The sequence below is a fragment of the Denticeps clupeoides genome, chromosome 1 (genome assembly GCF_900700375.1).
Source record: "Denticeps clupeoides chromosome 1, fDenClu1.1, whole genome shotgun sequence".
NCBI lineage: Eukaryota > Metazoa > Chordata > Actinopteri > Clupeiformes > Denticipitidae > Denticeps > Denticeps clupeoides.
Window position 1 is genome coordinate 23,154,494 of NC_041707.1, and position 25,516 is coordinate 23,180,009.

The 25,516-nt window shown below is 40.3% G+C and overlaps 1 protein-coding gene across 6 annotated transcripts; it reads left to right on the forward strand.

The window, feature by feature from the left end:
- The first annotated feature begins 1,031 nt into the window (after positions 1-1,031).
- Positions 1,032-24,969, forward strand: tbc1d14 (TBC1 domain family, member 14). Of its 6 annotated transcripts, none has more exons than XM_029001530.1 (14): positions 1,032-1,053; positions 3,914-4,664; positions 7,835-7,958; positions 17,205-17,323; positions 19,883-19,965; positions 20,127-20,244; positions 20,400-20,506; positions 20,749-20,832; positions 20,903-20,997; positions 21,154-21,225; positions 21,357-21,485; positions 21,677-21,786; positions 22,323-22,581; positions 22,904-24,969. In XM_029001530.1, the coding sequence occupies exons 2-14, from the start codon at positions 3,937-3,939 to the stop codon at positions 22,961-22,963; spliced, it is 2,088 nt and encodes a 695-aa protein (XP_028857363.1). In that variant the 5' UTR covers positions 1,032-1,053; positions 3,914-3,936; the 3' UTR covers positions 22,964-24,969. The 6 variants fall into 6 exon arrangements, with proteins under 6 accessions (XP_028857363.1, XP_028857345.1, XP_028857371.1 ...); XM_029001512.1 differs by lacking the exon at positions 1,032-1,053 and adding an exon at positions 1,054-1,093; XM_029001538.1 differs by lacking the exon at positions 1,032-1,053 and adding an exon at positions 1,054-1,093 and having other exon boundaries at positions 20,924-20,997.
- The last annotated feature ends 547 nt before the right edge of the window (positions 24,970-25,516 follow it).

The window sequence follows — 25,516 nt, forward strand, 5'->3', positions numbered from 1 at the left end:
CCTGTTCCATCAGCATCTTCTGTGTTGAATGACTGTGTGACAACCTCAGCTCATCCATAGACAATTCACTTAATTTAAATATTGAGCTATTTAGCAATGATTCTATGTTCAGTAAAGTAGTAACTCCAGATTACTTTAGTAAATGAATGCTTTTTGAGTGAAGGAAGCGAGGCAAGCAGTAGCAGTCCATTCGTACCTCAAGCATTACTAAAGAGGTCAAATTAATATAAAACACGTTAGATTTGATTTATTCCGTGTTCAATTATTGTTTTAATAAAACATGCTTCCTGAAGAAATTCATGGCACTTGAGCTCTCTTGGTTCTCATTTGATTTGGTTTCGAATAAGGAGACAAACAAATTAAAAAGGTTTTGCTGCAGTTCCTCAAGTTCCGCATTTTTATTATTGTTGTTGTTTTCTTTGAACCACCAGTTTTAAAAAAAAGAGACTACACCTTCCACTAAAAAATGAGTTTGATTCCTGTCCGGCCATTCCCTTTCAGTGACGAGCTCTTATTCATCTTTATGTGATTAGACCTTTGCCCACATCTCTCCGATGGGTCACTTGCACCAGCCTTTCCAACCATCCTAAGTGGCTGTATTGTTTTTAAGTTACTGTACGTCCCAAAACAACCTTTTTTTGTTATTTGTTTCATTGTGGAGTTCATGAACATCTAATAAAGAATTTAAACGAATCCAACATTCTGTTTCTACGAGTTCTCTGTAGCGCTTCATCACGCGACACGGATAAAGGCCAGGTCACTAATGCCCACGTTTCTATTCACGTGTCGATGCGCACACCTAGTAAAATATGATGGCTGTTCAAATTATGACTGTTTATTACTAATAAGCCCGCCCGGCCGTAACCTGCACAAACGCCTGGAAGATTTCCGTTTAAAAGCCAATAAGAATGGAACTTATTTGATGACCGTCCAGCGACAGTAAGGGCAGCTCGCGACTCAGACGGAGCTTCCCAGGTAAGGTCGTGGTCGTGGTCGTGGCCGTGTCCGTGGGCGACAGGTGAGGCCGCTGCCCCCCTCCTCGCCTCTGACTCGGTGAGTTTGTTTTAAAATGGCGGCGGAGGCACCGGAACAGGTACAGTGGCCCGGAGTTGCAACAGATTAACAGCCGCGCGGAGAAACGCTCCGGGAAGGCGCCGCGCGTTTGCTCGTAACCTCGTCCCGACTCCGCGGTCACCTGGAGCCCGACAACTTTTCTGCGTTCCGTGCGCGCGTCTTTTCCTCGTTTGTGCGCGGAAGAGACGTGAGGGCTGCGCGTCACTTTCAGTTTTTCGGCGTAGCTGCACCGCGTGTAAACTTTGCCGAACCGCCACTGCCTCTGCTGTATATAAAGATGCTCGGGCACCGTGGACGGCCGCGCCGGCTCGAGGCGTCGACGCCGGGAGGGCATCTTCCCAGCGGCGCACGGCGGGGCGGAAGTAACGGAGGTAAAGAGAACCGGCAGCGTCGACGCGAGTTCGGATGCAGGATGGCGGCTGCATGCAACAGGTGTCTGAAAGAAGCGCTCGGCGTGTCCCTACACAGTAGCGGCCATGCAAATATAAAAGGTTTTGGGTTTTTTTTTATTATTTTTTACGTGCACTTGTTACTGTTGACTGATGTCCACATGCTGCATACAAAGTACAGTTCGGCAAAAAGTTTGGTCACACTTTCTCATTCAATGTGTTTTCTTTATTTTCATGACCATTTACATTGGTAGATTCTCCCTGAAGGCATCAAAACTATGAATGAACACATGTGGAGTTATGTACTTTAATAAAAGTGGAGACCTGGTTCCACAGTCACCGGACCTGAACCCAATCGAGATGGTTTGGGGTGAGCTGGACCGCAGAGTGAAGGCAAAGGGGCCAACAAGTGCTAAACACCTCTGGGAACTCCTTCAAGACTGTTGGAAAAGCATTTCAGGTCACGACCTCTTGAAGCTCATCGAGAGAATGCCAAGAGTGTGCAAAGCAGTAATCAGAGCAAAGGGCGGCTATTTTGAAGAAAGTAGAATATAAAACATGTTTTCAGTTATTTCTCCACTTTTTGTTAAGTACATAACTCCACATGTGTTCATTCATAGTGTTGATACCTTCAGTGAGAATCTACCAATGCAAATGGTCATGAAAATAAAGAAAACACATTGAATGAGAAGGTGTGTCCAAACTTTTGGCCTGTACTCTACATACAAGAAACTGTAACTTTTAAATGACATGAAACTCCCCCCACTCCATTCCACCTAATTATTAGTTGATAATAGCAACGAACTCTATTCAGCAGCATAACATATGAATACTGGGCAATCGTGTTCACTTTTAAAACTGCGATCGGTTAATGAATAGCAACTATGAAAACCTGTTTAGGCTAATTGACCAGTGCAGCATGCAGTACAGTAATTACTCTTGTAACAAGGCCACTATATAAACAGCATAGCCATAAACATTTTGTCAACAGTTGTAAAACTTGTAGTTCTTCCACGCTATCTACAGTGTGGTTTATGACCATGGCAAATTTGTCATTCTCCTCGCAACAATGGAATGAAATGTTTTAAGCAGGCGTGTTTCAGTTCCAAAAGGTTATTGCCTGCACCTAATGTCAGGTTCTTTATCTTGTGGTTTAAATCAAGGTCTTTCAAGGCCAAACGCTGGTATTTTCCCACCCATTTAAAGGTGCAACACTAACTACATGAATAGCCCTGGTTAAACGTGTCTAAACTGCTTTGTTGTATGTGTATGGTTAATAACGCCAGCATTCTTTGCAGTGGGCGAGGCCCTCTGTCATGTTGGACAGGACTTTATCGCACCATCTTTAGGTTTTAAGTGTTTTTTTTTTTTTTTGTGGTGTGATTGATGATGCGCCGTTATGGTTCATTATGTTTGCGAGTTACATGCAGTGACATAAAAAATTCTATATTGTCATACCATTTATACCTAATGCAGTCCAGTAAGTATTTTTACAGATTTGATTTGTACACACTAAAATGGTTGGACTGACCATGTCCATCCCTGAATCAGACGCTGCGAATATAGTTTTACTTTGATTTTACGGACCAAACCTAATATAGCATTTCCACTGCATGATATACCCTTCAGCTATTTATGCACACTTCAGCCTTTCACGCTTTTTCATTAGTCCTTATGGTTTAGGCTTCTTTAAAGTAGAATACTATTCGTCGTAACATCTCGTCTGTTGTGCATACAGTGCTTCATCCATTCCGTTACTCAGTCATCATCCAAGAGCAATGGGCAGAATAGTTTGCAAATAGTCTTGTAATTATTATTTATTTTTTTGGAGTGAGCCGTTACTAGCAGTATTATAAGGTGCTCTCAAAAGAGACGAATCAAGAAATAACAGTGGGTTGAATTGCCCCATTGGCAGGGAAATACGAACAAGTTCTGTCATGACATCTGTCTAACTGAGTTCAAGTAGATGTATGAAGACTGAAACTTCAATCTGAAGGTGAGCATTAGTGAATTGTATTCGATTAGGGTGGTCATGGGTAGTCTGCAGAGATTTTCAGAACGAAATTTAGGCTACAGAAAATAGATTAATTATATGCTTAATCAGGGACTGCGATAACTGCATGACAGCACTTATGTTTGTAGTATTAATATAGAAACCCAAGATTGTGTTTCTGCATTGTGACTGCTGTAGTATTTGTTCGCGTCTGGGGTTGAGGTCCTGCTGTATCAGGTAACGTTTCACTCCGTGGCCAGATCTTCTTTCACTTCTTCTTTGTTTTCAGCACTTTTCTCCTCTTTGTTAGTCTTTTTTGTTAGTTTGTTAGTCTTTTTTTAATCTACTTTTTTTTTTTTATATTCAGATACTTTTGTTTTTTGTTCAGTTTGTGTAATATGACATTTTAATAAAATATTCCTTACATTCTAAAACTCATCTCTGTTTTCTTGCTCAGAATGCTCTGGTTCAGCTGACATCATGGAAAATGGCAGCATAAAAGGCAGCACGTCTAGTCACCAAAGCAGTGGTGTATACCATCTGCATGGAGAGGCTCCCACGTTTCCCTTGCCCACTTACAAGCCAACAGTTTTCATTCCTGCCCACTGTGGCCTGGAGGAGATGGAGGAGATGGATGTCCACAGCTTGGCTTCCCAAGACCTGGTCTCCATCCCAACGCTGGAGATCCACCCACCAGAGCAGCACATTCACACATGGCCCATCATGAGTGGGACTAGCTCAGACATTGACAAAACACCTGCCACTTTGCCTCTGGAGCCATCTGGCGAGAACATCTTGCACAAGTCCTTTACCTTTCCACGGAGTGGGTTTGATGGCATGTCACATCCTCAGGTCCTCAGCAGTCTCCGTGTATCAGGAGGAGGTGGTATTGGGGGCACCCTTAATCGCAGTGATGACATTTCTGTCTGCAGTGTGTCCAGTTTAAGCACTGAACTCTCCACCTCACTGTCGCTCAGCAATGAGGACATTGTGGACTTCATGGTGACCCCTGACTCCAGTGCTGTCATCACCCTTGAAACGGATGAAGCTGTCCACTTCTCAGATGTTGCACTGTCGTCTTCACTGGATCACAATGATCTGTGGAGCCCCAAGCGACGGCTCCCGAGTGTCACAGTTCATCCATCCCAGCTAAAGCAGGAGGAAGGATCTCACAAGCTGTTAGGACCTTTGGCCAGCTTCTTAAACAGGTAATTTCAAGTCTCATGTAATGTAAATAGTTGTTATTGACTGCTTATTTATTTTTGTCAAGTAATTATGCCAAGAATTTCCCTCCAACTCTGCGTATTGAATGTGGCAGGTATGAGAGAGAGTGTGCCAACAGATCCGCCATCTTGGGGCGGAGTAGCGCTCCATTTAAATGAATGAATATCTATCAGGGCCAAGGTGGAATACAGAATTAAAGGACAATAAACGGGCAAATTTGAGAAGTGGTTTTTATTGTCTTGGTTCGTCAGTCATGTATTAATTTTTTATATAATATAGCATAATTCTTTGTTCAAAATGTAATCTGCCTGTAGGTATTTTTTTATTTGAAATGAATCTAAACTACCCTGCTAATGCATGCAGAGCAATGCAAATACAAACACCACAAAAAATGGCAACAATGTTCACTGCCAGGGTCTTTCAGTCTTCATGATGAGCCCTGTTGTGTGAACCCTGTAGCGTGAACATGTACATTTATACATACAGAAGACTGAAAAATAACTATAGGCGTGGCCGGTCCATGCAGATGCAGTTTGTATAGATTTGTCAGTAACTGCTATATTTTCAGGTGTCAGAACAAAAGCTATCCCCTTCCTATGGGGGGGTGAGAAGATGCTCTGGCCTGTAACATGAACAACATTATTTCTCAAACACAAAATTTCGTAACATACAAGATGATAAAATCGAACTTATGAAACGTTATCCCTCTGTTATTACAGCCATATATGGGAGCAAAAGTCGCATCATCTTTGCTTGTACCCCCAGAGAAGCGGGGTTGAATGAGCTTAACCCAGTCCAAATATGGCGCCGTTATTGTTATAAGTGTGTCAGTGATTTAGATCACATGCTCCGCCAGAGGACCGTATTATTTAATGAAGTGCAGCTGGAACACCTTATGATGCGTAGAAGGTTTCTTTAGCTGTTTGTACATGTGTGTAGTTTAAATAAACTAAAGACACAGAGAACACTTAAACTCTGCAAAGCTGGACGGGATGTGAGATGTGATCACAGGTGGAAGACTTTCCTGTGCTTACTCTTTTAAGTTATGGCCAATCCTTTTAGTTTTGCCAAATTCCGTATTCCCCTTGTACTATAGTCATAGGTTGTTTCACAAATTAACCAAGTTAAGCTGATTCTTTTAATACATTTAAGTTAATGCCATAATATTTGAGGTAAATATCGTTATGAAAGCTAAGTATAGATGTGATCTTATCGTTTGTCTGGACCACAGCGTTACACACACTTTGGTGAAGGTTATGTTTCTGTAGTCTTAGATTAAAATGAATGTGGTCAACAAACACCCTGTGTGAAGTAATCACTGTATTATGTGTCCTCACAATTTAACATTCCAGTTCTTTGAAGTTTTTGATCCGTCCCAAGTCATCTCTGTATGTGCTGAGATTCCCAAACCCAGGCATCAGTGCCCCTGAGCCACATCAAGTTTTATCCCACTTCCCAGTTGCGTGTCATCACACTGAGAGCCAAGATGAACAGAGGACTGGGTGGGAATCCTCTGTGTTGCGGCCTCTTGCGCAGTAGCTGTAAATGGAGTTTGAGTGAAATGTTAGTGTAATTTTAACTCCAGCTATTAACTCTGCTCCACCCTCTCTTTGGAAATGGACGTGTGTATGTGAGGTAAGAGTTGCTCCGACATCCAGAGACTTTCACCTCTGATTGACGTTAACATTGCTTTTTTTTTATTTTAATTTAGTTCTGGATTTAAGAGAAATATTTTTTTACAAATCAAGAATGAAGCCGGTTTCTTTTTTTTTAGATTTTACACTTTTGATTGAACTAGTTAAGTAGTAAAACCACTGTCATGATCATGTCACAGTTTGTCCCATATTAATGCATAGTTAGTAAATATGGCTACTCCATCTGCCAACCTTCCCCAGCTTTCCGCCCCTTCAGGAACTCATTGGAATTCCCAGAAGGAGTAGCCTGAGAATTTTCTTCAGCGCGGACGAGTTATCAGCCACCTTTGAGCTGATTAGTTTCTTGCAGCTTCTCTCTCTCTCTCTCACACACACCCACACACACTCTATCTACTTTCTACATGTGAAAAAGAGATCTTTCAAGGGGGTAACCTCCCCTTCCAGCAATTGTTGCTCCCTGGAATCGCCAGCCAACTGATGTCAACGTCAACTTTCTTTTTTATTGACAGGTCTGGATTCTGTTCTTTGTATATTTTTGTTTTGCGTGTATATTTGTGTTATATTAGTAGCATCAGATTGGCGTAGAAGAAATTTAACATACGATTTAAATTTGTGTTATTTAGGGTTGTACTAATTTTATGAATTCGCCAGTGATGAAAGGATCACATCACAAAACTTCAGGCTGCAAACCATATATGATTCATCTTGCAAGAATTGAAGCAGTGGGTGTGCGGATTAGAGTCTGCTTTTCTGTGTGAATTGCACTTCCATTAATGTATTATATGAAGACTGGCTGAATTTAGAGGCCTTTTTACTGTACCTTGGCCAGATAACCAAGTGGTGTAAAAGAATTGGTAGTTCAGGTTCATTGGTAGTTTTGTCATTTAGATGTGTGTAGAATATGAGAAGGACTGAAACCTGAACATCAGTGTACTTCATGCTGCTTTGGGATTTGTGAAATATTAGATGATTACTATGTCAGGCTGGTCAACACGGATTAGTGATGCATTGTGACAGTCATGTGAAGTTTGCAATTCATTAATGCAAAGGAAGCATTTTCTTATCTGCAGCAATATGCAGTGTTGCTTAGCTTTCATATGTTAAAGCTCAGTTGGGTACTAAAAAAGCATAAAGGTTACTGCTTTGGATGGAGCCCACAATTTGTGTGTGTGTTTATTCAATGAATAATAATTTATTTGCAGATATGTTGAGTAAAAGCAGGATCACACTCAAGCTTGATCTGTAGAAAATGATTAAATGTGCCTTCGCCTGGATTACAGCCATGCTCAGCAACCCCTCTCAGATCTGTGGATTAGCCATTTGATTCTTAATACTAAGTAGACTGGCATGGATACTGAGGTGGGATTAATCTCCTTTGGCTACTTTTAGCTGTTTCTTAAAAGCAAATGGAATGTTTTGAAGGCTGTACTATAAAAGCATTGCACAAATTCTTGATATAGTGAATTTTGATTGCCGATTGCTCGCTCTGTCTCTATTAGGGGTCTGTTTACTAAGCGACTGAAGGACAGCAGATCAGTGGATCAGAGGGATCCAGGCTGGAAGCTGTTTGGGAAAGTTCCACCAGTGCAGAACTCTGCCAAGGACTCTAGGAAAATACATAAGGTTGGTGCACAAGTTTTCACATCTCATTTCTCATTTCACAAGGCCAAGGATGTAAATTTGATTAGTTAATGTTATTCTTTAAAGAAAATCTTTCAATATTAGGCGCTTTCTTTTTCTTTCATTGTCTTGCAGAGGCCCAAAACCTTGAACTGTCATATTTCCTTGTGCTTGTGAGGATGTTTGAGAATACCAAAGGATCCTTTCGATAAAATGTTTGAATATGGCTTAAAGTTACACACGAGGCTGTATAGTGTAATAGCGACATTGGCTCAGTCCTCCAAGGTCAGCTTTGAGTCCCAGCTCCAGCTTTGTGTGTGCGCAGAGTTTGCATGCTCTCCCCTAATATTGAGTAGGAACCTTGTTGGCCAACAACACAGCCCTGACCTGCCAGCTCATTGGCTCCAAGCTGTCAGTAGCAGATCCTGTAATTCCTGTAAATTGACAAATGGTGCCTCCATGGATTGGACTTGTTTTTCTACATTCTCAAACACGTTGGTGTATTCCTCGGATTTTCTCTACACCTCTACAGAGAATACCATTAATATGAATAATAATAACAATGATAAAATAAATAACAAATTGCAATGCATTGGTTTTGTATAACATGTATGCAAATAACTAAATGCATAACATGGAGGGAAGACATTCTCATGACATAATAAATAGATACATTAGATAAGACAAAGGGCGTGTGAAGTGAAAGTGATTAGTTGTCACATGTGACACACCACAGCACAGCACCCAGTGCACACAGTTAAATGTTGTCTCTGCCACAGTTATAATAGTTTTGGATTTTTCATTAGTTTTAGTTTATATTTCTTTTTCTTTTTTTTTTTTTTTTTTATTAGTTTTTAGAGGCAGATTTACTAGTTTTTATTAGTTTTGATATTTTGAAATTGCTTAGTTTTAGTTTAGTTTTTATTAGTTACAGTGTTAGTTTTATTTTTTTTTTTTGTAAATTAGGATATTTGTCAGGTGCATGAATCAAAATCTCCAGAATAGCCTTATTCATCTTAGCTCCGATAAGGTTATTGACTCTTGCAGCTCCGGGTGTTTTTAATTTTGGTTCGAGTGAAGTGGTGAACTTTTTGAAGGTAATCGAGTCACACAGTCGTGTAGACATTCCAGTCTTAATAAACATATATACCAATGCTTCTTCTCATTTGTGGTGTTCCTGCGTATTTACTAGCCAGCAGCTACTTGGTCGGTGGTGGAAGCGGTCCATTATGGATGCTGTAGTATCACGTTCCTTTCCCATGTTACCTGGCCTGGCTACCGCTTCTCTTTCGGCGGAGGGCGGGCGAGAGGCTAGCTTGTTCAGGTACTCTTGGTTCGCCTTTTTGTGTGAGCTTTTCAAATGGACTTTCAGATTCGTGGGGTTTTTCCCCTTGAGAAGTATTCCACATATTGTATCACCTACTTCTACAACAAGGCACTTACTTTTATTTTTGCCACTGTCATAATCAAAGAAATCCCAAATAGGACTTTCTTCCGCTTTCTTCCGACTTTCGCTGCAGCCATCACGCTAGCCGGCGGCGTCACGGACAGACTATGGACACGTGACGTCACAGACCACGTGTTACCATAATGGTCAAAAACCTGGCTTAAAACTGGCAGCGTGAAGTAAATAGATTTGAATTCAACCCAAAAGGCTTATTACAAAGACGAAAACGAAGGACGTTTTTGCTATAATATTAGTTCGTTTACAGTTTCAGTTAGTTTTCGGTTTTTTTTTTTTTTTTTAACTCTTTATTTCAGTTAACGAAAATGCTTTTTCAATTCTAGTTTTAGTTTTATCGTTCGTTTTCGTTAACTATAATAACCTTGGTCTCTGCATTGAACCCATCCCCTGTGGGAGCAGTGGGCAGCCATGAAAGGTGCCCGGGGGAGCAGGTGACTAATGCTGTGAATGAAGTGAGTGGGATGGTAGTAGCCTAGGGGTAACACACTCGCCTATGAACCAGAAGACCCGGGTTCAAGTCCCTTACTACCATTGTGTCCCTGAGCAAGACACTTAACCCTAAGTTGCTCCAGGGGGACTGTCCCTGTAACTACTGATTGTAAGTCGCTCTGGATAAGGGCGTCTGATAAATGCCGTAAATGTAAATGTAAGTGAGTGCTGCAACAAGACAGTGCCTGAAATGAAAAAGTCAGATTTTAAAATTGTCAAAAGATTGTTAAAATTATTCAATACATTTGTTTTTTTGCTAGATAAGGTAATCATGTTTGTCAGGATAATGTGAGTGTCTCACAAAACACGCACAAGTTTTCTATTTACATAAATAAATCTATTTACATTTCAGCTGTGGTGCATAGACTAAAAGTGTAAATTAAGATTTAATTTGAATATTTTTTATAAATCTGAAAAAGTACAAAACTGAAAAAGTACAATTTTTAAATACAGTACAGGCCAAAAGTTTGGAAACATCTTTTCATTCAATGTGTTTTCTTTATTTTCATGGCATTTACATTAGTAGATTCTCACTGAAGGCATCAAAACTATGAATGAACATGTGGAGTTATGTACTATATACAGCCTGTGCTGCCCACATTAGTGGGGTTGCATCAATGGGAACACATGGCCATAAATTTGTTGGTTTTGTTGATGGTGATTAGAATAATTTATTCTGCCTGTTACATTAGTCCGTGTTTTCTGAGCAATTTTTAAAAAACTGCCGTCTGTCCTAATCATAGGAATACACTGTTTGTGAGGGGTGTGTTCTCTCACACAAAAGCTGGAGCCAGGAGGCCCTGTTTTTTATGGCTGTGCCACCATACAGCCACATGTGTAAACTTAAGCCATATTAAAGTGTTTTATGAAAGGATCCCTGTGTATTCTCACTTTTCTGCAGACTTTGCAGGAGGAAATGCCAGATTTTCACAAAGCAGTGTCATGAAACACTGGTTCACCTGGGGGAGCAACAAGGATTTTAAAAAAGCAAGTAAATATAATCAGTACAGCAAAGTTTTTATTTTTTTTTGCTTGCACACAGGTACCTTAGACAGTTAATTTTTTTCAGAAACAGAACATGGCTGTATGGACAAACATAAAACATGCATGGAAATAAAAAAAAAAAAAACAAAACATCAAATATATGATAGCTACTGGACAATATATACAGACACACATACACACTGTGGTGTACACGATTACAGTTTCGCTGACAGAAGGCGAGAACCCATGTGGACACAAAGATGTAGCTGGGGCCCCAGAGCGCTCTCAGGAGAACAGGGGGACATTACACTGATCTGCATCATATGACATTTACAAGGAAAACTATGCATTGCAAAGGTCAAGTTATTATAATATGTTGCAAGTTTTGTCTAGTACATACTTACGACTCATACCCTATTGCACAGAGCATCTTCACTTTAGCCCATGTTTAGTGGGTGTTTAAATTGTTTGTTTAATGTATACATATCATCAGAATCTTGAATAAAGCACAAATAAACTAAATATTGCACCCACCATTATCAAAACAAAATTTAAACACAGTGAAGGTCCACAAATGCTCGCTCACTTCTGTAGGTCGCTCTCCTCCTCATCCCGCCTCTCGCCTCCTCATTAGCAGTTAAAGGTGCACACACTGAAACAGCGCTCCTGGGGAAATGTCATTGTGGGACTAGCTAAAAGTGGCTTTACTTCTGCACCAAGCCTGAATTTTGGAAAGAGACTTTAGGTATAGTATTAAGGAGCCACTAAGAACTATATAAAAGCAAATTTCATATCAGGGGATCCTTAATATAACTACATAATTATGCTATAAAATAAAATACTCACTTTAATTATATAGTTATTATATTATACTTCCACGGATAGTTCTAGTAGATTGATGTGTAAAGTTTGGGGCCTAATAAAACTCAAATGGCACATATGGTGCCCAAATGGAGAGTTTGGAATTCAATTAGATTTTTGTAATCTAATATCTTTTTTAGCAATATTTTTTTTGTTCAGGTTATGTTAAAGATGCTGTACTATGGATTTGAGGATTATAATTTTTAAAGCCCCTTTCAAATGGATAAATCATTGTAAAAGTGTACTGCTTTTGTAGGCAGACATTTGATTTATCACTTTGATCTTGTGTTTGGCTAGGGATTTACCATAAATTTAAATTGACTCCATCATTTGACATTCATGTACATACAGAGCAGGTTTTACTGAATGGTTATATGCATTGTTTTCATTAAGTATACTTATACAATAAGCTTATGGCTTTTCAGTTGTCAAAGAAGATGCATTTACCCCACTTTGTAAACAAATACCATGTATTTTTGTGAACAGGATTGGAAGCCCACTTTTCCATCATTTTTATAGTGTACTCACACTATGGAAACTTGAAACGGAACAACAGAGACATCTAGTTCCATGAGAACTTATTTAACTCATATCGTACCCTCAACTATGTATAAAGAATGCATATGCCCAGTTTGTGATCCTAATTTGGGATGAGTTTGTGTGTGTTTTAACACACACACAGTGTTTGTCATTGACATTTAACATTTATTGTGGAACACATACATTCTTTACCATGCCATCTTTTGAGATTAATGGCACTAAGTTAATGTGCTTCACCTGTCTTCTGGACATAACTTCCCTTGTCTTGCTGTCCACGGTAACTGTATCCAAGGGGTCATATGGCTTGGTTTGGGTTTCTGCAGCATTGTGATTCCATAGCAACACCATATTATGCTCACTGACTGATATTCAGGTAACCTTTTTTTCCCCTCCTCTCGTCTGTTACGGTATCTCTGCCTCTATGTGTGCTGCAGATACATGCTCATTGTATGTAATTAATCAGAATCATGCCTATTGTTTAATCCGACAGGGAAGAGGCATTAACTTTAAATAATTAGATGCCGCAAATCCCCCATGTTAGAATAAGTTGAAGTGTGTGTGTTTGTGGCTGAAGAGTTGTGATTGTAACTTGTCTGAAAATGCTCCAGCAGCTTCATGATTTGTTTCTCAAGTGACTAAATGGGTTGTGTGTGATAGGGTTGTGTGTGTGTGGCAGAGAGCCAGCAGGCAAGACGGCGACAACATTGTCAGCTCACGGTCAGCCTGGCTAATTGAGTCCCATTTCGTGCAGCTTGCTGAAACCCAGGCATGAGCAGCTGAGTGCAGCACTACACTCACACCCCTCTGTCTCGCTCTCACTCTGCGTTCGATTATCATGGCTGAGTGGAGAGGAGGGGAGTGCAGGGAGCTTCCCTGTGCAGCGGTGATGACTAATCGCTCAGGGCAGCACTGATTTGCTCAGTCACACACACACACACACACACACACACACACTCTGGGGAGAGGGACATCTGATCCGTTCAGCTGCGCTGATGCAGGGCGGTTAAGTCTAGCGTCAGTGCACTTGGGAACGGGAGGTGAGCGAGAGAGTGAGGGGAAAAAGAACCGCGGACCCACGGCATCATGCCGCTTCTCCACCTGCGCCTGGGGTTCCGTCCTGCTAAGCTCTTCGTCCCTCTGCCTTCGTCCTCTTCCTCCTGCTCTGGGCTGTAGGGCAGCGGGGAGCAGGCATGACTGTGTGTGGAGCTTAGGTAACACGCTCAACTCGGCCTGCCTGAGTGTGTGCGCGCAACCACTGCCTTCATGGTGAGTGTCCTTTACCCCCCTCCCTCCCTCCCTCCCTCCCTCCCTCCGCTGTCTTAGGGTGAGATTCGAGACTCTTGGGTGTGAGAGTAGGGCAGTGGGTGCAAGTGGAAAAGCTTGAAGGTCACATTTTCCAGCATGTGTGTTCTTTGCAACTGTCCGTCTTGCTTTTGTTGTTAAATGTGGGTTGTTTTATTGTTGTCCTCTGAGGGAGCGTTAATTATTTATCCCAGGGATAGGATGTCTCTCTCTCTTTTTTTTTTTTTTTTTTTTCCCCCCCTTCTCTCTGTGTCTAGAGCTGCAAATATTTTCCATTGACTAAAAAAAAAGTTGCAGCCACGATAGTAAAGCTACGCTATTTCAGTCATTCTTTAAAACGTATTTCTGTGCTGAGCATCTCTTTCTACGTTCACCTCTGTGGTAAGTTGTGTTGTATGTGTCCGAGATCCTTTTAAACTCTGCAGTGCAGTACTGGAGTAAATCCCTTCCTTAGCACTGTTTCTGCTGACACAAAAAGGTCTAAACCCGCTGAGTTAATATAGGCTTTAACAGTAAACCGCTATTGGACAGTCAAGCCCTGGGCAATAGCCTATAGGGATCTGCTGGGAACTGGGCACTTATACAAGGAGCCAGAAAGATAAATGGCCATTATTATAGAAAGAAAGCTAATTTAATGTGCTGTAGATGCCACTTTTACTTGAAAAGTAGCAGCACCAGTCACTAGGTGACCTTAGAGACCTTAATAATGACATAACGTTGTCTTGAACTTTACATGTAGTAATGAAATGTCTAGGACATTTGGCCACAATTCCAAGCACCACCACTCCCTGTGTAAAAGATGACCCTGTATAAAAGATGAGGCAGTTTAATTCAAATTCCATTCAACACTTGACATAGAAAGGTGAGTCAAATTTGATTAACAGGATTGTTAATTGATGAACACAGAAAAGATGAACTAATGAAGATTCACGACTCCTAATATTGCCTTTGTTTTTTGCGCTTGGATCTGATCTAGGATTTACGTTTGACAGTTTACAGAATTATTATATTATTCATAATTCACTTTTTTAAAATGATGATTAATCAGTATTACTAAACGCAGATGGTTCATGGATATGTTTATGCAGCTAATTTCCAGGATTCAATGTAAGTAAGTTCAGAACAGTCCAATGCTTGATTTTGGTGGTAGTAGCCTAATGGGTAACACAGAAAACCCAGGTTCAAATCCAACTTACTACCATTGTGTCCCTGAGCAAGACCCTAAGTTAACCCTAAGTTGCTCCAGGGGGACTGTCTCTTTAACTACTGAAGTCGCTCTGGATAAGGGCACCGGTTAAATGCTGTAAATGTAGTAAAATGTAGTGATGATCTGATTTATAATTATCTCTGGGCTCTTGGTCATGAAAAACCCTTGACCTTTAATTGTCTTAAAAAACTTCTGATTTTGTTGTGTAATTAATTGAACCCCTGCCAAAAAAATTATTTATTTTTCTTCTTTGGAGACTTTTTGGGGGCTTCTTCACATAGATAATGTCTCTGATGAAGAACCAGGCAAATTTGTGTTTAAATCAATGTAATAATCTTTTATACTAATAAGGAACATGCAAAAATTTCAGGTAAAACTCTGGTGTCCTTAGCAAAAGGAAACCATGTTGCTGTGGGAGTGGCCTCGGTGGGTGTGTGAGCCTCAGTCGTGGGACGAAAAGTAAACACATGCGTATGCACACACTCATTCATTCCTTCATACGTTCACAGACACATGGTAGAGCATTTAATTTCGCATACACCATCTGTATTAGAAATGAATTCCCACCATTTCAGCTGTTTTATTTCATTGTCTATTCTTGAAATGTAATTATCAGTCATTTAGTGCTTCATTTTATTTGGGTCATTAGCATTAAGCATTTTCTCATGCTTAATGAGAAACAAGAAACTATATTGAAACTATTGAATGTGTGTAAGATGAGCATAGAAAAAGGAAATGTTTTGTTTTACGTAAACACATTGGACTAAATTGGATGAACCTGTTTTAATAAAACTTTAAATTGCTGTATACTTGTATACACACACTGCCAAATGCCGTAAATGTAAATGTACTTGTATACACACACACACACACACACACACACACAAATACACACAAATGGTCTTTGTTATTAGCCTGCACTGGTGACTTCGGTCAGACTGCAGTGCTTGCTATATAGCCCCAGAGACACAGAGACTTTCCCTATTCACTGTCCCTTTACTGTCCATGCCACCAGTGCATTGTGTTTTTAAAATTCCTCATAGCACTGGTGTCCTATGATGTGTATAGCATGTGCATGTGCATATAGCATGCATATAGCATATACCATGTGCATAGCATATCATATGATGTGCATATAGCAATTATGTATAACCCTTATCCACAGCGACTTACAATCAGTAGTTACCACTTAGCGTTAAGTGTTTTGCTCAGGGACACAATGGTAGTTAGTGGGATTTGATTTGAGTCTTCTGGTTCATAGGCGAGTGTTTTACCCACTAGGCTACTACCACCCTTGTTCTGTCTGTGCTGCAGTCATTTTTCCCCATTGATGCAGTTTACCTATCTCTCCTGCCTATTGCATTTCATTTATTTGTGCTTTTTTTATTCCAACTCTCTCTTTCTGTCATTCTCTCTCTCTCTCTCACACACACACACACACACACACACACACACACACACACACACACACATGCATAGTTGTTCTGTGACAGAGAAGACACCAGTCATGCTGCCTGCATGGTCAGGGTCAGATTGTTGAATTCATCATCTTTGTGTGGTACTTGCACCAACGTGTTGCCCTGTGCAGGTGGTGATTGGACAGAGTTTGTGAGTGCCTGCTTCTGAATGGCATTCAGCTTTACACTGCAAGTTGACATTAGCATGGTAGAAGAAACTAGAGAGCGAGAGAGACAGAATTAAACCTGGGCGGAGGCATTCTTGTTGTTGAAGAAAGGTCATTTGTTTATTATTTATGCCTCTACATTATTTGAACCTATGTAGACATTGAAACTGAACAACAGTGTATCCTGTGCAGGTTAGGTTAAATAGAACAGATAATGCACCTACGGGTATTGTTATGCACACAGCAACAGGAAATTAACCATAATCTCATAGTCTCGTGGTTTACCACTAGAGGGGGTGAGTTGGCCACAGCACAGTTACTATTCAGGATCTTTTCACAATTCAGTAGTGGCCTGTTTCATACCACAGTGCAACTGTGGCCAGTGAAGTGGTCACACTGACTTGTATATCTCTGCAGTATCTGTATATTGTGACTGATACACTCAAAACAACATTGTAGCACTGGCTCATCAATATGACTGAGTGATAGCTGTGAACAATAACAGATGGGTTACAGCGTGCAACCCGTAAGTGCACACGATGCACACAACAAAATGTGTCCTCACCCTTGGTGAGCAGTGTGCCCGGGGAGCAGTGTGTGGGCATGGTGCTTCGCTCAGTGGCACCACGGCAGATTTGGATTCAAACTGGCAACCTTCTGATTGCAGGGCTGCTTCCTTATCCACTAGGCCACCACCACAGTGGCCTGAACATCATAATTTGTATTAAAAAATGTATCCATGAGTCTTTTTAACTTGCTGAATTTGTATGTCTGCAGGAACATGAAACTAAATGTGGGCAATTTGGTGACCCCACATCTCCAAGGCAGAGTGTAAGGAAAAATCTGGAGTTTGAACCTCTTTCAACAACTGCCCTTATACTGGAGGATAGACCAGCGTAAGTGTGTCTGCATGTGTGATGACTTGTGTGTGATAAAAATGTCTCAGACATAAATGATGCATAGTAAAATTAGCTTATGGACAATTTTCTATGTGATTCATGGGACATTGTCCCCCATTACTTTATCCAAAATAACTAGTGGTCAGAAATATATACAAGTGTTACATGTTCAATATAAAGTTATGACAAAAGCCGTACAAGCAGTTTGTAGCAAACTGCAAATTTACCATGTGATGCACGGGACACAGAAAACTAGTCTCACTTGTCAAAACAAACTTCCACAATAAAACTTTATAAGCATTCACCCAAAACTACTGCACCAAATATTTCAGCGTATAATGGGTGTCCAAACTGTGCAACCCTTCAATAACATAATGTTTATGCAATACCAATATATGCAACTAAAATGACCAAGATGGTGTGATGCACGGGTCAACAATGTCACTGGTCTAAAAGCTACACCAGTGCTGTTCTGTTTACATTTACATTAACTTAGGGTTAAGTGTCTTGCTCAGGGACACAATGGTAGTAAGCGGGATTTGAACCTGGGTATTCTGGTTCATAGGCGAGTGTTTTACCCACTAGGCTACTACCCCCCTAACATATGATAGCCAGTACTAAGTGTTAAAATGTGGTGCATTGTATGAATATTTAAATTAAACCTGATGCACTATTCAATATAACATATATAAACTGAATTTTGAATATCTGGGTTAAGATAATTATTTGCTTTGAATTTCATTGAAATTAATCAAAAATTTACATTGTGAGGGGTAACAGTGTTTCAAATGTCTGCCAAGTCATCAGGTTTCTAAAAACATTCAAATACAATAATGTTCCACATTATATGAGTACCCATCTTAAATACAGGTCCTTCTAAAAAAAATTAGCATATTGTGATAAAGTTCATTATTTCCTGTAATGTACTGATAAACATTAGACTTTCATATATTTTAGATTCATTACACACAACTGAAGGTAGTTCAAGCCTTTTATAGTTTTAATATTGATTATTTTGGCATACAGCTCATGAAAACCCAACATTCCTATCTAAAAAAAATTAGCATATTTCATTCCGACCAATAAAAAAAAAAAGAATTTTTAAAACAAAAAAAGTCAACCTTCAAATAATCGTGTTCAGTTATGCACTCAATACTTGGTCGGGAATCCTTTTGCAGAAATGGAGGCAATCAGCCTGTGGCACTGCTGAGGTGTTTTGGAGGCCCAGGATTCTTTGATAGCGCCCTTAAGCTCATCCAGAGTGTTGGGTCTTGTATCTCTCAACTTTCTCTTCACAGATTCTCTATGGGGTTCAGGTCAGGAGACTTGGCAGGCCAATTGAGCACAGTAATACCATTTACCGGTGGTTTTGGCACTGTGAGCAGGTGCCAGGTCGTGCTGAAAAATGAAATCTTCATCTCCATAAAGCTTTTCAGCAGATGGAAGCATGAAGTGCTCCAAAATCTCCTGATAGCTAGCTGCATTGACCCTGCCCTTGATAAAACAGTGGACCAACACCAGCAGCTGACATGGCACCCCAGACATCACTGACTGTGGGTACTTGACACTGGACTTCAGGCATTTTGGCATTTCCCTCTGCCCAGTCTTCCTCCAGACTCTAGCACCTTGAGTTCCGAATGACATGCAAAATTTGATTTCATTTCTCTGTAGCCCAGGTCAGGCGCTTCTGCCGCTGTTTCTGGTTCAAAAGTGGCTTGACCTGGGGAATGCTCACCTGTAGCCCATTTCCTGCACACACCTGTTCATGATGGCTCTGGATGTTTCTACTCCAGGCTCAGTCCACTGCTTCCGCAGGTCCCCCAAGGTCTGGAATCGGTCCTTCTCCACAATCTTCCTCAGGGTCCGGTCACCTCTTCTCGTTGTGCAGTGTTTTCTGCCACACTTTTTCCTTCCCACAGACTTCCCACTGAGGTGCCTTGATACAGCACTCTGGGAACAGCCTATTCGTTCAGAAATGTCTTTCTTGCTTGAGGGTGTCAATGATGACCTTCTGGACAGCAGTCAGGTCGGCAGTCTTACCCATGAATGCGGTTTTGAGTAATGAACCAGGCTGGGAGTTTTTAAAAGCCTCAGGAATCTTTTGCAGGTGTTTGGAGTTAATTAGTTGATTCAGATGATTAGGTTAATAGCTCGTTTAGAGAACCTTTTCATGATATGCTCATTTTTTGAGATAGGAACTTTGGGTTTTCATGAGCTGTATGCCAAAATCATCAATATTAAAACAATAGGAGGCTTGAACCTCCTTCAGTTCTGTGTAATGAATCTAACATATATGAAAGCCTAATGTTTATCAGTACATTACAGGAAACAATTAACCTTAATCACAGTATGCAAATGTTTTTAGAAGGACCTGTATTAGGACAAGTGCAAATGTTACAGAAATGTTTTTAGCATTTTGGTTATATTTTCCAGAGAATTCCAGTGGGGACGGAAAGTATTCTGACCCCCTAAAAAACATCCACTCTATGTTATAGTGCAGCCACTTGAAAAAGCAACTTCTGTATATAAGTGAAGTGAGTGTGTTTGTATGTTTAGGAATCTCCCAGCTAAGCCAGCAGAAGAGGCACAGAAGCACCGACAGCAATATGAGGAGATGGTTGCTCAGGCCAAAAAACGAGGTTTGCTCTTATTATATATTTATGACTGTCATACAGCTGTCTTTCCAAGCAAAAAAAAAAGTTTCTTAGTTGACTAGACAATTTAATCCGAAGCTCTGTATTACTTTGTAATCTGAGTTGAGAAGTATTATTGTGTGTGTGTTTGTTTTGTGTGTGTTCAGAACTTAAGGAGGCTCAAAAGAGAAGAAAGCAATTAGAGGTTCGTTGTAAGATGGAGGAGAGTATTGGCAATGCTGCACTTACCTGGAACCAGGAGATACTCCCCAAATGGCACAGCGTGTATGACACACACATACAAAAACCAAATATTGTTCCAATTCACTTTAATAGCCCTCATTTAAAATAGATGTCTTTTCAAATTCCATAATACATGAAAATGTATTTCATATATGAACTTAAGATGACTCTAAACATTTAGTTTTTTGTCTTTGTAGTTGTGCATCACGTAGGGTGAGGGACCTGTGTTGGCAAGGTGTTCCCCCCTGTGTACGAGGCAAAGTGTGGAGCCTGGCAGTGGGCAATGAACTGAACATCACACATGGTAACTCCCCCCTGTGTGCATGCACATACCACGAAGTGCAGTAGGCTAGACACGTGGACTGTTTAGATGTTGATGATTGCCCCCTCTGCTGGCTAGCTGTACACACTGCAGATTAAGCAGTCTCACACACACCCAAGAGAGCTGTAAAATAGACGGTAGACGCTGCAACTTTCTAATAGGACATTGCAATGATGCTCTGTATGACAAAGGTATTACCATACATCTGTTTGTGTGATTTTCAGAGTTGTTCAATATCTGTTTGTCAAGAGCAAGGGAAAAGTGGAAATCGTTACCTGTTCCTGTAGCAGCCGACACTGAGAGTCAAGGTACTTCCTTGTTTTGTCTTTGTGCTTTTTAATTGTTTCATCTTTTTGATTGAACCTTTTTGTGGTTTAGATGCTGGATTTCCTCTTGCAGATCGGGAGGCAAGTCTGGAGCTGATAAAGCTGGACATCTCCAGAACGTTTCCCAACCTCTGCATCTTTCAGCAGGTGTGTGTGTGTGTGTGTGTGTGTGTGTGTGTCTGTGTATCTGTATGTGTCTGTGTGTCTGTGTATGAGAGAGAGAGGTAGAGAGAGATAGTGATAGCTAAAGACGGAGACATTACATGGAACAGATATTCACTTTTAAATGAATCTTTATCCCAGGGAGGCCCATACCATGATGTTTTGCACAGCATTTTGGGAGCCTACACGTGCTACAGGCCTGACGTTGGATATGTATGTTTCCACACACACACACACACACACACACACACACACACACACACACACACACACACACACACAAACAAATAAAGAAGCTATACCTTACCCATATGTTGATTTTATTAACCTATGTATTCATTCAGGTGCAGGGAATGTCCTTCATTGCAGCGGTGTTGATCCTCAATATGGATACTGCTGATGCCTTCATTGCTTTCGCCAACCTCTTGAACAAGCCCTGCCAGATGGCTTTCTACAGAGTAGACCATAGCCTTGTGAGTGCCACATTTATAAATACGTATGGTGGGGTCTGTTTTTTTTTTTTTTTTTTTTACATCAGAGCGGTTTTGTATAGGAGGTTTTAGTGTGAGAATAATCTGTTTCTTGACTTGATTGTTTTTCATCAGTATGCACATGCAAGAAGTTATTTGTACATTTTGTAATTTGACCTCTCTCTCATGCACAGATGTTGACTTACTTTGCTGCATTCGAAGTGTTCTTTGAGGAGAATTTACCAAAGCTGTTTGCACATTTTAAGGACAACAAATTAACTCCTGATATTTATTTAATTGACTGGTAAGGACTCAATCTATTTATCTTTCCACTTGCTGATCTGTAATTATTATCATTACATTTACCATCATGCACTGTTGTTATTGTCATCCACACACATGTATTAATAATAAAGGGTCTCCTAGCAGGTGTCCACACTTCATGTATGCTCAAACCATGTGTTGGGGGGGGGGAACCTGCTGTTATATTTAAAATATGCGTGAACATTCCTGTTACACAAGGCACACTTTGTATGGATGATGGCCATTTGTGGTTTTTCTCTGTAAGATACGGTCGCTACCTACACAAAAGTTGTCATATATAGTGGACATGTCACATGGAGGTGTGGAACTTCCTATTTTATTTTCCTGATTTATTTCCATTTCAACAAACATGCGGTTACAAACACTATAATGCTAAATTAATGTGCTGTATTGAATCATTATATTGATAGTAGATTTATAAAGGTTTGTGCACATGTTGTCCAATCAAAATGATTACTTACTGTTATTCACAGTGTATTAACATATATTTACACATATCCCTGTGTTTCATTATAGGATCTTTACACTGTATAGTAAGTCTCTGCCTCTTGATCTGGCATGCCGTGTGTGGGACGTGTTCTGTCAAGATGGAGATGAGTTCCTGTTCCGCTCAGCGCTGGGTATACTCCGTCTCTATGATGACATCCTGACCCGGATGGATTTTATCCATAATGCACAGTTTCTCACAAGGCTGCCTGAAGACATTTCTGCAGATGAACTCTTCAACAATATTGCGGCCATAAACATGCAAAGCAAGAATAAGAAATGGGCTCAGGTACTGTTCCAAATGCTTTTATATTTGCTTTTCGTGCAGTTAAAGTGAAAACGCTATAGTTTGCGCTATTTACTCTGTACAGAATTTAAGCAAAATGGTTAGTCAGACTGTGGTCAATGCATTTTTGCACCTCTTATAAGGTAGTGTCTAGAGAAAATCAGTGACACCTTTAATTTAAAGACATTAATCAAACAAAATAATCCAATTGGAGCTACATCTGTGTTGGTTAATTGTATGCAATAGGCACACTCCACATACAATGTACCATGTACACTTCAGTTTCAAAAAGACCTTTGTCAGTGCATTATGTTGTCATTCACAGGTACTTCAGAACTTACAAAAGGAGCAAGAGAGGGGGAGTCCTGTTCTTAAACGCTCATAAGCCTACGCACACATCCCACTTCAGATCTTTAGACTTTGCATTCTGCTGCTACTGCTTGGGCTAGTGTGTGGTGAGACGGTGAAAAGCACCAGTGAACTGAAGCATTGAACAGTTTGGAGTCTAGACATTTTGTTGGGCCAACGATGAGATGACGAAGCCCACCCATTCCAAATGTCTTCTATCTAAATATGGAACTTCCTCTGGTACATACACACAGACACATAGCTGTGAAGTGGACCCGAACATCACAAATCCACACTCCAAACATCGGGACCAGGGTTTCTGCAGATCGCTGTTATGGATCATCTCAAGATCTGTCCATCCCTCCCTCATCATACATTCTTTGGTCCTTGTTTGTCCTTTGTCATATGTCTTTTCTGTTGTATAATATATTTTTAGAGTTTAATTTAATAATATTTGACTATTTAATAATTTTATTCCGCATTAGATTATGAAGGTAAATTCCTGTGTGGCCTGAACACTGAACTGAAATATGGAAATATGAATGTCTTTTATTTGACCCATTTCTCATCTTTGGGACATTGTCATTTTTTTTAAGGAAACCATGTTACAATTTTAAGGCAGCCCAACCCGGTCTTGTATGGTATTGCAGTTTGATCTAACCAGATGCACAATGTACACATTGAATGTTATTTATTTTTTGCCATCAAGTTCAGCAGGATATGTTTTGTAGGTTTTCTTTAGTGTGTGTTTCACAAAACCTCTACTCCGCTTCATCTGTGGCTGGTGTGTTTGACACAAGATGCACCCTGATGGTCGGCATCTTTCTCTCATTACACCTCTTCACACCCTCACCTCTGTAGGCATTGAAATGCACCCTTTTCCTCCACCCCTGCTGAATGCGGTTTAAGCCACACTCACAATATGAAGTGTTTTGCACATGTTCTAGCTTACTGTGTTTTTTTTTTCTTGCTTCTGTTATTGTTTCACCTTATTGTTAAAGGGCACTTTTAAATGTATTTTTATGCAATTAAAACCAGTCTTTTGGACCAAAAAAGACTACATAGGTGTATGAAATAATATGATTGAGATCCTGCTTTGATAGTTTCTGCTGAGACTCACCTCCAGCAGACTCTACTCTCAGTAAAAGTCTAACTGGAGATGTAGTCATCTGCTGTAACTACTATACACCCATGAGCAAAACCCATGAGTTTATGTCTGGATTGCTGTGGTGAGACTCATACTGTGAAGATGAGCTTGGTTGTTTTTGACTAATGCATCATATGCAAACTGCTCTATTGCACTAGTCCTTAACCCACATCTAGGTTATTCTGGCTCAACTCAACTCTAGACCATCTCTCAAAGGAAACATTTTGTTTTTCAAAATGCCTAGCTGTTGTAGTTTTGGATTTACATGGACTTGAAATGTAATGAGATTTCTAACTTCTATGATGCATAGAAATGCATGGACGTTTTACAATGCTATAACCTTCTAAATGTAAAAAGCAATTTGAGTCTGTAGTCTAATTCCTAATATCTACTTATTTAGCTTTATAATATGTACCCCCTGACGTGTCCCTGTTCCATTTTGACTGTCAGTATTGTAAAAATGATCACCGAATTTGTTGGTGTCTACTCATTACTGCCAGTTCAAATGTTGCATGGATGATACCAAATATTTATGTTCAGCCAGAATGACCCAGATGTACTAGAACCCTGTTAGGACTGACATACATCAGTCTGACTTTTGAGGCATTTATGTAAATGATCTTAACCTGTGTGTGTGTGTGTGTGTGTGTGTGTGTGTGTGCATTCCTGTATTGACTAATTAATTACCTCCACATCCTGCATGCATTGCAGCTCAAACCACAGCGCTAGTAGTGTGAAAAGCATCTGCTGCTGTTGGCTGAAATCATGCTTGGCTGTGTTGCCATGGCTGATCAGGGTGATGTCAACTTGTCAGGGTTCAGAATTGTGTGGAACCTTTCAAACGTGTCATGTTTTTCATGTTTCAGTTGACAAATAAAGAAATTGCAATCTTGCTATCTAGGCCTAATCCGAAGGAAAATGTTTTCACCCAACCCAAAAACACATTTCTTAAAAGCATTGGGTATTTTTATAAAAGAGGTCAACTGAATTAATTAATTAGAAGGAAATGGGTTTTAATGTATTATTTGTAGTGACTTTTAAAGAAAATGCCCTTTCCCTGTTTAAAGCACTGAAATGTTTAATATTGGTTAATATCTCAGACTTTTTGAAAAGTAGAGTGAAAGTGAAGTTATTGTAAAACACAGCACAGCCCACACAACGAATTGTGTCCTGCATTTAACCCATCTCCCTTGGTGAGCAGTGGACAGCCATGACAGGCACTGGGGAGCAGTTTCTGGGGACGGTGCTTTGCTCAGTGGCACCTTGGCGGTTCGGGATTCGAAATTGCAAACTTCTGATTACGGGTCCACCACTGCCTCTAGTGTCTGATTTTCGATTTTGTAAAATGTTTTGTGGAAAATATATGTGTGCTTAATAATCTCTTTGGTAATGAATTGGCAATGTGTGAACACATCACGGTACGTTTAGGACGGTACGATTTTT

Coding starts and splice junctions, on each gene's coding strand:
- tbc1d14 (XM_029001530.1), top strand. CDS start 3,937: ATGGAAAATGGCAGCATAAAAGGCAGCACGTCTAGTCACCAAAGCAGT. Junction 7,959..17,204: donor ACTCTAGGAAAATACATAAG/GTTGGTGCACAA, acceptor GTATGTCTGCAG/GAACATGAAACTAAATGTGG. Junction 20,507..20,748: donor TGAACTGAACATCACACATG/GTAACTCCCCCC, acceptor TGTGATTTTCAG/AGTTGTTCAATATCTGTTTG.